Raw genomic sequence first — 15,354 nt, forward strand, 5'->3', positions numbered from 1 at the left:
CTAAATATACGTTTGTTCATAGAGTGTGCGATCAGAAAATTGGAGACTGTTGGCCTGGAACATCACTGCTCTGCCCTGTTAGATCTGGCTCCTTCATCTGTCAGTGGGTTCTGTGGCCATAAAAGCATCCAGCTTGGTGTCATGTCTTCCCGCCCATCTGTCTACAACTGCTACATGCCCCAACACACAGAACACAGGAAGCCACTGAGCTTCCTGAACACACCACTGACACACTGCAAAGTGCCATGGCCAGTAGTTTCTTGCAAACCATAAAACTTTAGCTGTGTTCCTCATGCTTAGGGAAAATGTATTTTTCAATCACAAGAAAATAATTTCTAACAACAAAAAAATTATGTGTATGTTGGTTTAGTAAGAAAAATGGTTTCAACATAAAAAGGAAAGAAAGCCCTTTGGCAAAATAAAAAGACATTGTGCATTTATCAAAAATTACTACTAATAACTCAAAAGAGAGGCAAATCAGTACATTCTGATCTCTTTGAAGATAAGAAAACCAACTGTATGCAATAGTTAAGGATATGAAAGGCAGAGTCAATGTGAGCACTCAAATGATTTTAAATAAGGTATGACTCTCAATGGTCAAATCCAGCCTATGACCTGAAGATGGCTTTTCCCTCCCTCTCTCTATTTGCCTGAAAACCATCAGAACACTTGTATGTTTTTAATAGAAGATAATCCATAGGAAGTCTCTCATTAATCCACACAACAGAAGTGTGTATCCTAGCTTCCTATTATTATAATAAAGGAATATTAACTATTCTATTCAGATGCTCCCCATTGTGTGGGTAATGTTTACTTTACATATGAAAGAACTGTGGCTCAGGGCTTCATGACTCATCCAGGAGCTGGAAAGATGACAGGGAGGCCGACTTAACACACAAATTGACTGCATGCATGCGTCCAGTCAGAGTTCCTGGAGGAGACAGTGACGTACCTGCATCTGGTGTAGGTGGGACAACGCATGGGGAGGGCACAAAGGAGGGGCTTGGACTCCCTGGGGTGACGCTTGTCCAACCACAGTCAAGAACACAACGTGCAAACACTCTCACCAGCAAACACTCTCACCAGCAAACACTCTTGCCAGCAAAGCAAACACTTCATAAATGGACATCCAGTTCCCAATAGGCATGTAAGGAGCTTGAAAGTTGTTATTCCGTCCTAACAGTAAAAAGCTGAATAAAATGAAAAATCAGCACTTCTTAGAGATCTGCCTTGGATCTGTTGGAGAAATGTCACAAGCCACAGCCCCCCAAATTGGACAGGTGAATACAAGGAATCACAATTCACTGGAGCAGAAGCCTGTAAGTAGAAACCCCTGAAGATCCACTACGGGGGTAGGAAAACCTAAACTGTAGTGGAAAATTCCTGGAGGCTCACTGTGGACAAGCCTAAGAGATTAAAAACTCCAGGGGGACCCAGTCATGGGGGTGTGGCAGCTATATTTGTGTGAGTTTTACCTCCTGGAGCTCTACCAGATCCTCACAGTGAATATTGAAGAAATATCCCCTCATGCTTACAACAGCGAGAAGGGAAAATAACCATTTTGAAAGAAGCCAGGGCACTGTGTTCTTATTAATAAGGCCTGCCATCGGGAGAAACTATTTAAACAGGGACTAAACTGCTAGCATTTATCAGAGCCTGTCCAATCTGAGGAACAGGAAATAACCAGCCTCTGCTAGACTTTAGTATCACCTAAGGATGTGGAGAGGGGGAAGCTGAGAAGCAAATGTGAGGCTCACAGCCCAGACACAAAGGTTCCCTAAAAGAATGAGACCAAATCATAGGACTATAGCAAGCTTCCCCTCCCACTACACCTTAACACCACACAACTAAAGGCCTGTTTACCAGGGTTCCGTGCACCAAGTCCATCACATCCAGCTTTCAACATAAAATTACAAGGCACACTAAGAGGTTAAACACACACACACACACACACACACACACACACACACGCACGCACAGTTTAAAGAGACACAGCAAGTATCAGAACCAGACTCAGATATAGAACAATGTTGGAATGATCAGATCAGGAATTTAAAACAACTATAATTAATATGCTAGGGACTCTAATGGAAAAAGTAGGTAACACACAAGAACAGACAGATAATGTAAGCAGAGAAATGGAAATTATGAGAAAGAATCAAAAGGAAATGCTAGAGATCAAAAACACTGTAGAGAATGAGGAATGTCTTTAATGGGCTCATTAGCAGACATGACATGCTGAGGAAAAAAATCTCTAAACTTTAGGACATGACATTAGAAACTTCTAAAACTCAAATGCAAAGACAAAAAAGATGAAAAAAATTGAAATAATATCCAAGAACTGTGGAACAATTACAGTGGTGTAAATATGCATGATGGGAATATCGGAAGGAGAAGAAAGAGAGAAAGGAACAGGAGAAATACTGGAAGCAATAATGACTAAGAATTTCCCCAAATTAATGTTGAACACCAAAACGCAAATTAAGGAAACTTAGAGAACACACAGAATAGTATAAAGGCTCCAAAAACTACACTGAGGCATATCATATTCAAATTGCAGAAAATCAAAGATAAAGAAAAAAAATTGAAAGAAACACCTTACCTATCAATAGAGGAGCAAAGAGAAGGATTATAACTAATGTCTTCTCAGAAACCATGCAGGAAAGAAGAGAGGAGAGGGAAATATTTAAAGGGCTCAGAGAAAAAAAAAAAATGACCACCTAGAATTCTGTACCATTTAAGATTGATCTTCAGGCCAGGCGCGGTGGCTCACGCCTGTAATCCCAGCACTCTGAGAGGCCAAGGTGGGTGGATCACGAGGTCAGGAGATCGAGACCATCCTGCCTAATGTGGTGAAACCCCATCTCTACTAAAAAAATACAAAAAAATTAGCTGGGCGTGGTTGGGCGCCTGTAGTCCCAGCTACTCGGGAGGCTGAGGCAGGAGAATGGCATGAACCCAGAAGGCAGAGCTTGCAGTGAGCTGAGATAGCACCACTGCACTCTAGCCTGGCTAATAGAGCGAGACTCTGTCGCAAAAAAAAAAAAAAAAAAAGATTGATCTTCAAAGATGAAGAAGGGATAGAGACTTCCTCAAACACAAGTTGAGGGAATTTGTTGCCAGTAGACCTGCCTTGCAAAAAATGTTAAAAGCAGCTCTTTTAACATAAGAAAATAACATCGATCAGAAACCTGGATCTACATGAAGAAAGGATGCATCAAAGAAGGAATAAGTGAAGGTAAAATAAAAACTTTTCCTTTTTTTTTTTTGAGTTGTAGTCTTGCTCTGTCACCCAGGCTCAGAATAGTGGTACGATCTCGGCTCACTGCAGCCTCCGCCTCCCAGGTTCCAGCGATTCTCCTGCCTCAGCCTCCCAGGTGGCTGGAATTACAGGCACACACCACCACACCTGGCTAATTTTTGTATTTTTTGTAGAGACAGGGTTTCACCATGTTGGCCAGGCTGGTCTTGAACTCCTGACTTCAGGTGATCTGCCTGCCTCGGCCTCCCAAAGTGCTGGGATTACAGGCATGAGCCACTGCTCCTCGCCTATTTTTCTTATTCTTAATTGAACTAACATATAATGGGTTGTTTGAAATAATAATAGCAACAATATATTCTATCATGTATTCTTTTATATATTATATACATATGCTTATGTGGATGTAAAATGAATGACAGCAATGATATAAGCGATGGGAGGGAGGAATCAAGAATACTTTGTTATTATAAGATACGTGCACTACCTGTGAAAAAGTATACTGTTATCTGAAAGAAGACCAACTAATTTTTTTTTAAGACACATAATAGATATGCTGAGAAGAGAGAGAAAATGGGATCATACAGAAAGCTCAATTAAAACGACAAAAGGCAGAAAAAGTGTGAAAGGTAAAAGTACAAACATAGAATAAGGGCAATAAATAAAAAACAATAACAAATATAGTAAATATGAATTTAAATATATCAACAATCACTGTATACATCGATGGTCTAAATACACCAAAGAAAATACCAAGATTGTGAGAATCGAAAAATAAGTCCCAATTATATGTTGTCTACAACAAATCCACTATAAATAAAACAACACACATAGATTAAAAGTAAAATGATAAAGAATGGCCTTTACCAAGAAAAGTTAGATCTATCATGCTAACACTAATCAAAAGAAAGTAAGAATAGCTATATTAATTTCTGACAATGTAGACTTTAGATCATGGGAATTTTTAAGGGATCAAGACAGAACTACACAATGATTTTTTAAAAGTCTATTTTCCAAAAAGATACAACAATCCTTAATGTGTATGTGCCTAAAAGGAGCATAAAAATGCATGAGGCATAAAAATGTCCATGCAGTTCATGATAGATAGAACTGCAAGGAGAAATAAATGAACTCACTGTTATAGTTTGAGACCTCAATAGTCCTCTGTCAAAAATGGGCAGATCCTGCAAGAGGAAGCTCAATAAGGACAGAGTTGAACTCAACAACACCATCAATCAACTAGATATAATTGATATCTATAGACTAATTCAGTCAAAAACAGCAGAGTACACATTCTTCTCAAACTCACATGGAACATTCACCAAAAGAGACCACATTCTGGGCCACAAAGCATACCTTAACAAATAGAAAAGAACAGAAATCAGACTGTGTGCTCTCAGAACACAATACAATTAAACTAGATTCAATAACAGAAAGATAGCTAGCTGGGAAATCCCAAAGTACATGGAGACTAAACAACGCACTTCTAAATGACACAGGGGTCAAAGAAGAAATCTTAAGAAAAAATGTTTTTAAATTTCCAAAGTAAATAAAAATGAAAACAAAACTTATCAAAATTTGTGAGATGCAGCAAAAGCAGTGCTTCCAAAGAAATTTATAGTACTGAGTGCATACATTAGAAAATAAGAAAGATCTAAAAGCAATCATCTAAGATTCTACTTGAAAAAACTAGAAAAAGGAGAAAGTTAAATCCAAAGTAAGTAGAAGACATACTAAAAATTACTACAGAAATCAATAAAATTAAAAACAGAAAATCAATACAGAAAAAAATAAAACAAAAACTGGTTCTCTCAAAATATCAATAAAATCAATGAATCTCTAACCAGACTAAGTGAAAAAGAAAAAAGGCACATTTTACCAATATCAGAAATGAAAGTGGGGATATAACTACAGATCCCATGGATATGAAAAGGACAATAAGGAATAGTATGAACAACTCTATTCCCATAAATTCAATAAGCTGGATTAAATGGACCAATTCCTCCAAAGACATACTCTGCCAAAATTCACATAAGAAGAAATAAACAATTTGAACTGGTCATATCTATTAAAGAAATTGAATCGATAATTAATAATCTTCCCAAACAGAAAGCACCTGGCCTAGGTGTGTTCACTGATGAATTCTGACCCACATTTAAAGAAAGAAATTATACCAATTCTCTACAATCTCTTCCAGAAGACAGAAGCAGAAGAAATACTTCCTAACTCATTCTATGAGGCCAGCATTACCCTAATACCAAAAACCAGACAAAGACATTTAAGAAAAGAAAGGTATGGCTGGGTGTGCTGGCTCACGCCTGTAATCCCAGCGCTTTGGGAGGGCTGAGGCAGGCAGATCACCTGGGGTCAGGAGTTCAAGATCAGCCTGGCCAACATGGTGAAACCCTGTCTCTAAAAAAAAAAAAAAGGAAACGAAAGGTACTGATTAATAGCTCTCATATGACCATATGCAGGAATTCTCAACAAAATAAAGCAAATCAAATTCAACAATGTATAAAGAGAATTATACATCATGATCAAGTAGGATTTATGCCAGTTATGCAACAGTGGCTCAACAAATGAAAACCCATTAACGTAATCCATCATGTCCACTAGCTAAGCAAGAAAAATCACATGATCATATCAATAGATGCAAAAAAACCACTTGACAAAATCCAACACCCATTCATGTTACAAATTCTCAAACTAGGAATATATGAGAACTTCCTCAACTTGATATAGAATACCTACAAAAATCCTGCAGCTAACATCATACTTAATGGTGAAAAACTGGAAACTTTCCCACTAAGATCAGGAACAAGGCAAAGATGACCCCTCACCACTCTTCTTCAACACTGTACTGGAAGTCCTAGCTAATGAAATAAGACAAAAAAAAAAAAAAGTATAAAGATTGGAAGAAAATAAATAAAATTCTATTTGTTCATAGATCACATGATTGTCTGTGCAGAAAACCTGAAACAATGAACAAAAATTTCCTAGGACTAATAAACAATTACAGCAAGGTTACAAGATGTGAGGTCAATATACAAAAGTCAACTGCTTTCCTATATACCAGTAACAAAGGAGTGGAATGTGAAGTGAAAATCACAAGACCATTTACATTAGAAACTCCCAAAATGAAAAACTTAGGTACAAATCTGACAAAATATGTATAAATTCTGTATGAGGAAAACTACAAAACTCTGATAAAAGGTATCAAAAGAATTAAATGAAAAAATATTTGACATTCATGGGGAGTAAGACAATATGGTCAAAATGTCAGTTAATCTCAACTTGATCTATAGATTCAATGCAATTAGAGCCAAAATCCCAGCAAGTTGTTTTGTGGATATTAACAAACTGATTCTAAAATTTACAAATTTATATGGAACAGCAAAAGATCTGGAATAGCTAAAACTACCTTGAAAGAAAACAAAGGTGACTAACAGTACTCGGCTTCAAGACTTTACATGAAGTCATGGTAATCAAGGCAGTGTGGTAGTGGCAAAATAACAGAAAAATAGACCAATGGAAGCAAATAAAGAGCCCCAGTATAGAACCATACGAATATTGCCAACTGATCTCTGACAAAGGAGCAAAGGCAATAAAGCGGAGAGAAGAGAGTCTCTTCAGCAAATGTTTCTGGAAGACCTGGACACTCACATGCCAAAAAAAAAAAAAAAAAAAAAAAAAGAACCTAGACACAGCTCTTACACTTTTCACAAAATTAACTCCAAATGAATCACAGACCTAAATGTAAAACACCAAAGTAGGCCAGGCGTGGTGGCTCCCGCTGTAATTCCAGCACTTTGGGAGGCCGAGGCGGGCGGATCACCTGAGGTCAGGAGTTTGAGACCAGCCTGGCCAACATGGCAAAACGCTGTCTCTACTAAAAATACAAAAATTAGCTGGGCTTGGTGGCAGATGCCTGTAATCCCAGCTACTGGGAGGCTTAAACAGGAGAATCACTTGAACCTGGGAGGTGGAGGTTGCAATGAGCTGAGATTTCACCACTGCACTCCAGCTTGGGCAACAGAGTAAGACTCTGTCTCAAATAAATAAGTAAATACACCAAAGTATAAAACTCATAGAAGATAACATAGAAGAAAATCTAGGTGACCTTTTTGTCATGGTGAAGACTTTTTAGAGAAAACACCAAAGGCGTGACAATGAAGGAAATAACTGATAAGCCAGATTTTAATCAATTAAAATCTTCTAGGACACTATCAAGACAATGAGAAGACAGGCCACAGACTAGGAGAAACATTTACAAAACCCATATCTGATAAAGAACGATTATCCTAAATGTATACAGACTCTTAAAACTCAACAATAAGAAAATGAACCACTGGATTAAAAATGCGCAAAAGGAGTGAACACCTCAGAAAAGAAAATATACAGATGGCAAATAAGCCTATGAAAAGATGCTCAACATCATATGTCATTAGAGAATTGAAAATAAAAACAAAAGTGAAATACTACTCCACACCTATTAGAGTGGCCTAAATCCAGAACACTGGCAACACCAAATGCTGGTGAGGATGTAGAGAAACAGGAACCCTCACTCACTGCGGTGGGAATGGAAAATGGAACAGCCACTTTGGAAAACAACTTAGCAGTTTCTTACAAAACTCAGCATACTCTTACCATATGATCCAGCAATCATACCCTTTGGTATTTACCCAAATGAGCTGAAAACTTATGTCTACACGAAAACTGGTACATAGATATTTATAGTAGCTTTAATCATAATTGCCAAAACTTGGAAGCAACCAAGATGTCCTTCACTAGGTGAATAAACAAACTAATACACCCAGACAATGGAATGTTAATTCATTAAGAAATGAGCTATCCAGCCATGAAAAGACATGGAGGAACCTTAAATATATATTAAATATTAATATATTAATATATTAAAATAAATATATATTAAATATATATTACTCAGTGAAAGAAGCTAATCTGAAAAGCTGACATACCCTATGATTCCAACTGCCTGACATTCTAGAAAAGCAAAACTTCAGAGGCAACAAAAGGATCGCTGGTTGCCAGGGGCTGGGGGGAGCAAAGGATGAATGGGCAGAGCACGGAGGACTCTTTTTTTTTTTTTTTTTTTTTTTTGAGACGGAGTCTCGCTCTGTCGCCCAGGCTGGAGTGCAGTGGCGCGATCTCGGCTCACTGCAAGCTCCGCCTCCTGGGTTCACGCCATTCTCCTGCCTCAGCCTCCCGAGTAGCTGGGACTACAGGCGCCTGCTACCACGCCCGGCTAATTTTTTGTATTTTTAGTAGAGACGGGGTTTCACCGTGTTAGCCAGGATGGTCTCGATCTCCTGACCTCGTGATCCGCCCGCCTCGGCCTCCCAAAGTGCTGGGATTACAGGCGTGAGCCACCGCGCCCGGCCACGGAGGACTCTTAAGGCAGTGAAACGACTCTGTATGATACTACAATGGCGGCTAAACGCCATTATGCATTTGTCCAAACCCACAGAATGTGTAACATCGAGAGTGAACCCTAATGTCAACTAGAGACTTTGGGTGATGATGACGTGTCAATGCAGGTTCATGGATTGTAACAAATGTACCACTCTGTTGGGGGATACTGACAATGGAGGAGGTTGTATGTGTGTTGAGGGTGGGGGTGCAGGAGGTATACAGGAATTCTCTGTACCTTCCCCTCAGTTTTGTTCTGAAGCTAAAACTGCCCTAAAAAATAAAGTCTATTAAAAATATTTCATGAACTAATATATACTAATATATACTTTCTACTTCAGTCTATTTTTATTTTCTTTTCAACACATTTTGGTCACCTCCTATTAAAGTTTTAACTTGACCACCCACTAATGGGTCCGATGGAAGTTGGCAAAGCAGTGCTTTAGGGCGGTGTCTCCTGCTGACCTATGGAATCCAGCCTCTCCCCACAGACCACCTGCTCCAACAGCCATGCTCAGTCCACTCCCAATCACGTGCTCAAAGCAAGATGGCTTCCTGGCCCCTGGCAGTACCTGGAGGGAGGGTCTCCATGCTTTGTGCTTTCTCTTCTCCATTGCTGTGATGAAGGTCTTTCTTTTTAATGGGGTCAATTTCATTCCAGTCCTCCTAGGGGAACAAAGACACTGAATGAGTTGACTTGTTCTTCAAGCACACCTTCATTCATTAGTTCAATACATACCGAGTCTTAGGAGAGTTAACACTTGGCCCTGGGGATGCACTGATGAGCAGGAGGGAGGGCACATCTTAAAGACCCCACACACCAGAAATTGTTAGGGAGTCAAGATGCAAGGGGAGAAAAGTATGGGCATGACCTTTCCCAAGGGTTTGCATTTCTCTCTTCATTTTATATTTGTATTGCTTATCTGTGGGAAGGAGATACTCCAAAAACTCCCAGGGCTTTGGGGATTTGTGAGGGTGGGGAAGCGAGATAGGGAAAGTGGATTACATGAAATAATTCTAGAGTGGTTAAATTAAAACTATTAAAATGAAGGTAGCTCTCCAGACATCTTAGGTGGTTTATGGACATCTTAGGACCAGATTCTCCCTAAGGGCTCCTTTGAGCTCCCCTCAGAGAGTGTTAAATGATTTAATTCCACTGACTAACACAGGAGCAGGGGGTAGGGCCACCAAGCTTTTTCTAGGACTTACTCTAATAGGACTGCCAATGAAACAGAGATACATATTAAGGACTCAATGTGAAAACAGAATAAGATATAAGCTCTGGCAGAATTTATTCAACTCATCTGGGCAAACAATTTACTCTAATTTATCAACATTAAATCAGACTAAATAACAACTGCACGACCACAGAGCTAAATATATATTTTCCACCACTGGGAATCTGATTTCTGTGACTAAAATAAGAAAGGTTTCTGTATATAACCCAAATCAGAAATAAGCCATGGCTAGTAATTTTCCCACCAGACTCCTGTGCGCCAAGCATTGTCAGCTGGCCATTTTCCTGAGCAGATGCGATTAGGCGGATACGCAACAGTAATCCCTCCCTGTGGGGCGGGGAACCCAGCTCTCCCCGGGTTTATTCCACCAGCACTCCTCTGGACCAGTGCGGACTGTGTGCTGCACGCACGTTCACCACTGGAGACGTTTTGGTTCTTTACTTAAAACGTAAAGTGAGATCTGCAGAAGGGTAAACCTCAGGGCCTGGGCCAAATGACACATTTTTTCCAAATGCAACTTGCTTTGCCAATAATCTGCATTTTTACTCAAGAGGTGCGGTAATTAGACAGAAACTGTGCCTAAGACTCCCCCATCTCTTGGCTAGCTTTTGCTTCCGTTGCTTCTCTAATGAGGCGATACAGCTGGGTTTATCACATCAGGGCTGCCGTGAAAATGGCAGGAGGGGAAGAACTGTAGCCTTGGCGGGCTGGTGAGAGAAACCATTCTGCAGCCGGGGGTCCAAGCCCCACCCACCCAGCAGAACACCTTCCTGGCCTTTAAGTGCCCCATGTACTTTTGCAAGTCTTACCCCACGCTGCAACAAATGTATTAGAATGCAGCTGTATCCCAATTTAAATAATTTTTACTGCAAAAAAGTTTTGAAAAGATATATTTATAACTTGGCTTTTGAGATTACTTGGCTATAAAGAAACTTTCAATTTACTACTGGCACTGATTTTGCGGGAACCCTGGCAGATAGGCAATGGTGAGAGAATTTAACCCACCAACTGGCTTTACAAAGTAAGGAGATACATGTGAATACGAAATCAGCAAGTAATGAAATTACCACAGTCACACTCTGCAGACTTTTAATTAAGCATTAATTTTTATTTTGAGGCTTGATTGTAGCATTGTGGCTGATAATTCCCACCTCTCAACCCCCACCCCAGCATCTGGCCTTCTATGTACACCAGCTAATGGATCAAATCATTTAAACTTGTAGCTGAATAAAATCAAAAGTGAACACTGCCAGTGGGGCTGGTGACTCTAGCATATTTTCTACATGTAAAAATAAAGTCATCATCTGTAGTCATTATCTGACATTTGCAGGTCAACCATCAGTGTTTTCCCAGAAAATAAACTTTTTTTTTTGTGCCCACAAATAAGATTGATTTGCCCACAGGTAACACTCCTCACCCTCCCTTCTTCCTTCCAATCAATGATGCCTACTATAAAACTAGTGCAGGGTGAGCACTCCTCAACCTCCCTTCTTCCTTCCAATCAACGATGCCTACTATAAAACTAGTGCAGGGTGAGTTCATGCCCATATAATTAGGGCATGACAAGGTACCAAGCAGATGGAACAAGCCGTGCCATTTACGAATACCTACTATGTGCCAAGCATTGTGCATTGACCCTCTCTCATTCCTGCATTTTATAATTCCTGTCTTACAATGAGGACACATAAGATAGGCTAAGCAATTTGTCCAGGTTACGCAGCTGGTAAAAAGCTAAATCTGGCCCTTTATGTAAGTCAGAGTGGGAATGACAGGCTAGGGCTCGATTTAAACTAAATTATAAGAGCCTGATTCTCAAAATGTCATAAAAACTCAAGAATACATTTCTAGGAGGTCACTCACATAGGACTGTTTTGTTCTGGACTCCCAGGCCAAAACCTGCAGATTATCATCTTAAATACCTGCTCCTACAGTAAAAACGGGGAAGGGGAAGAGGAGCCCCCAAGGAGAAGGAGGGGGAGGACAGTGAGGAGGAGGAGGGGGAGGACAGTGAGGAGGAGGGGGAGAGGGAAAGGAGGAGGAGGGGAGAGGGAGGGGGAGGAGGGGGACGAGGAGGGGAGGAGGCAGAGGAGGAGGGGAAGGAGGGGGAGGGGAGGACAATGAAAAGGAGGAACCACCATGGTGACTGCTGCTTAACACAGTATTTACGAGGTGCCAAGCCCCACTCTGGACACTGCACATATGCTCATCTTCCTGCAATGCTATTACTATTCCAATTTTACAGGTGAGGAAGCCAAGGCACTGAACATTTAGTGTTCGTATGAGGCTGGATCCACACCCTGGGGAGCTCAGGGCTGGAGTTCATGGTCTCAGTCATTTAGCTGTACTGCCTCTAGATAAGATAGCTTCCTCCCTCCCTCAACTAAATAGCCAAAGTTCAATTAAGACATTGTACTAACCATTCATCTCAGAATATGTCTGGTCACTAGAAATAAATTCCTACAAAGATGGCTGACTAGGTTCACTGGCTGATGGAGCACCCACACTCAACCCACCACTGGTCTGTAGATGCTTGTCTTGTCCCACTCTCTTCTCTCCACCCCTACCGAGGGCCTTGGCCTGGTATTAAGAAAGTCAGCTCCTAGAGACACAGCAGGGGCCAGGCATCTTGGCCTGTGCTGTGCAAAGACACCCACAGACAAGCGTGGGGAACAACGGCCCAGAGGCACAGGCCCCGCGTAGAACAGGGCCCCCAGGAAGGCTGTACACGGAAGTGGTACCTCGGTGGAGACCTAAGGGAGGCAAGAAGGAACAATGGGGACTAGCGGTGGTGGGTGTACCAGACAGATGGAACAAGGGAAAGATCAAAAACAGGAAGGCACGGAAGCGGCAGGATAGTCTGAGACCTTTATTCTAGAAATATCACTATGGCTATAAGGTGGGGGCAGACTAGAGGGCACAAGAGAGCCCAGGAGGCCATTTCAGTAATGCAGCAATGGGAAGATGGCATGCTGGATCCAGTCCAGGTCCAGGAGGGACAGAGCGGAGACAGGTGCAGCTAGGAGGGGCTGGCAATGCAGCAGGAGGAGTGCGAAGGGGAAGAAGAATCAAAGACGGCCCCAGGTTTCTGACTGCAGCACTTCCTACACAGGTGTGATGTCCACCGAGAAGAAATGCAAGACAGTTGCTGGGGAGGGTAAGAAGCAGTGCTAGGAAACATAGAGGAGTTTGGTTTGGAAATGATGAAGCTGCTGTGAGATACCAAGAGGAGGCATCTGCAAACAGATGGAGGCACAAATCTGGGGTTGTGAAAAGGCCCCGGGTAATTAAAGTTACTGGTGAGCAGGAGGGAGACCACTCAGGGAAGGTGAGGTGTCAGTGCAGGGGAGAGGAGAGGCCAATGCTGCAGGGACAAGTAGGAAAGGAGGAGACCCCGCATGACACGTGGGGAGCAGCACTGGCCTCGGAGCCAGAGCCTTGGGTTCCAGCCACGCCTCTGCCAATGGCAGTGGGTGTTGGAGTCTAACTTCTCTAAGATTAGGAGGCTGGGCTCAATGCCTCTTGCACAGCGGGTCCCTGCCTGCCCAGTGTTCTTGTGTAGGTGATACATTCAGTTAGCACTTGGGGGTCTTTTACATTTGCTACCTGCTTCGCCCATGTTTGATATCCAAAAAGATTTCAGGTTCTTTGAGGGTAAGGAAAGCTGTCATATTCCTTCTGTATCCTTATGGTACCAAGTGCGCTGGTGGCCTTACAATAGTTGCTCAATGATAAATGCAGCTGAAAAAAAAAAAAATCCTCGCCCTACTTACTCAGATTGATTGTACCGGCTTCGCCTACTCTGCAGTGGAAGTTTTTCGTTACAATCCCCCTCCCATACATTTACATACATTATAAGACTTATTTACACTAGCATCAGTGCCGCTCAAAAATGGAAATGTACTGAATGCAAATGTATGAAGAAGGCTCTTGCGCCCAGTAGCCACTGGTATCCTGGCTGTGCTACCAACACATCTGTGTGTTTTCTCCCTTTTAAGGGGAAAATGATGCAGTGACAGACAGGTCCTCTTTTTAGTGACAAGTATAAACTGCTGAGATTAGACAAGTCGTGATGTGGTTTATGCTGGGTCAAAAGTTGCAGAGAATTCAAAGCCTGTGATCTTGTAAGCCCGCTTTGATTTCCCAGGATGCAGACCCATCTCTGCTTTCTTTCCACCACCCTCAAAGGAGGGATGTTGACAGTGAATGCAGAATGATTACCCCACAGACAGATGGTGCTTCAGGAAAGTGTAGACAAGGGAGGGCTCAGCAGCTCTGACCAAATACTGCATTCCATCAGGGAAGTTTAACCAGAGGTCTAGGATGCCCTGCCAACCAAATGAGAAACATGGGACAGGAGAACGCTGCTGCCCTGCCTGGCATCACCCCTTGGTCTGGAGTATTGGATGCATCCACACGCAGCCTCTGGAAAGACCTAGATGCCCTAAAGTACGGCGCTGTGGTCTTCTCTCCCTTTGTAAATGGCATCTGGGCCAGAGAATGAGAACTCTAAGTCTTCTCCTACTTACTAACTTACCCCAGATGGTAGTGATTATTGTTATTAGACATTTTAATCTGGTTCAAAATTATGTATCCTAAAACCTCAAAATATGTATCTCCCAAATTGTTCTTACAAATGCACACAACAGAGGCACAAATGGAATTAAACCAGGGCCATGAGTGTAATCAGACGGGAATCCGTGGCTGAGCGACGTCTACTTACCTGCCATAATCAGAGAGCACAGCAGCTCAAATTCATCCTATTTCTGAGTACATAAAATAGCAATGACATCTAAATACTACGACACTATTTTCAGAAGCAGTAAACCCAATAGGTGAGTTTATTAAATAGTTAATGGAAACTAATTAAGTGTAAATATAGGTTTCGTTGTTGATAGAATATTCCCAGTATAATCTGTCTCTGATCCAAATAAGAAAAAAATAAGAAGTGTTCTTGGCTCAGTTGCCAAAGGCAAGTGGTCAGGGGAGTGGAGGAGGAAAGGCGCCGTGGGGATGAGGAGGTACAGTGGCTGGAAGATGAGCAAGCCCCTTAGGCACTATTGATCGAATCTATGTGTGCAGGGCACTGTGCAGTCCAACCATTCGTTTCCCAGAGGATTGGGAAAAAGGATCCAGAAGGGCTACCTGACTTATCAACTGCTGCAAAACTCAGTAGCTTAAAACAATCAATGTTTATTACCTCACACAGCGTCTGAGGGTCAGGAATCTGAATGGTTCTGGCCCACGATTTCTAATGAGGCTGCAAAGATTTCGGCCAGGGCTGCTGTTCTCTGAAGGTTTGCCTAGGGCTAGGGTCTGCTTCCAAGATGGGTAACTCACATGGCCAGGAGGCCCCAGTTCCTCACTGGGGCCCATCCAATAGGGCTGCTTAAGTGTCCTCCCAAGAGGCGGCTGGCTTCCCCAGTGAAT

The 15,354-nt window shown here is 41.8% G+C and overlaps 1 protein-coding gene across 2 annotated transcripts in view; it reads right to left on the bottom strand.

Annotated features, from left to right (window-relative positions):
* GALNT2 (polypeptide N-acetylgalactosaminyltransferase 2) overlaps positions 1 to 15,354 on the bottom strand; it is a 215,361-nt gene that overhangs the window by 95,112 nt on the left and 104,895 nt on the right. For both annotated transcript variants that reach the window (XM_034948729.3, XM_057300480.2), the window contains exon 2: positions 9,262 to 9,355. In XM_034948729.3, the coding sequence (XP_034804620.1) occupies positions 9,262 to 9,355 (94 nt within the window). The remainder of the gene's footprint in view (positions 1 to 9,261; positions 9,356 to 15,354) is intronic.

Source organism: Pan paniscus, chromosome 1, assembly GCF_029289425.2.
Source record: "Pan paniscus chromosome 1, NHGRI_mPanPan1-v2.0_pri, whole genome shotgun sequence".
In the NCBI taxonomy this organism is placed as follows: Eukaryota; Metazoa; Chordata; class Mammalia; order Primates; family Hominidae; genus Pan; species Pan paniscus.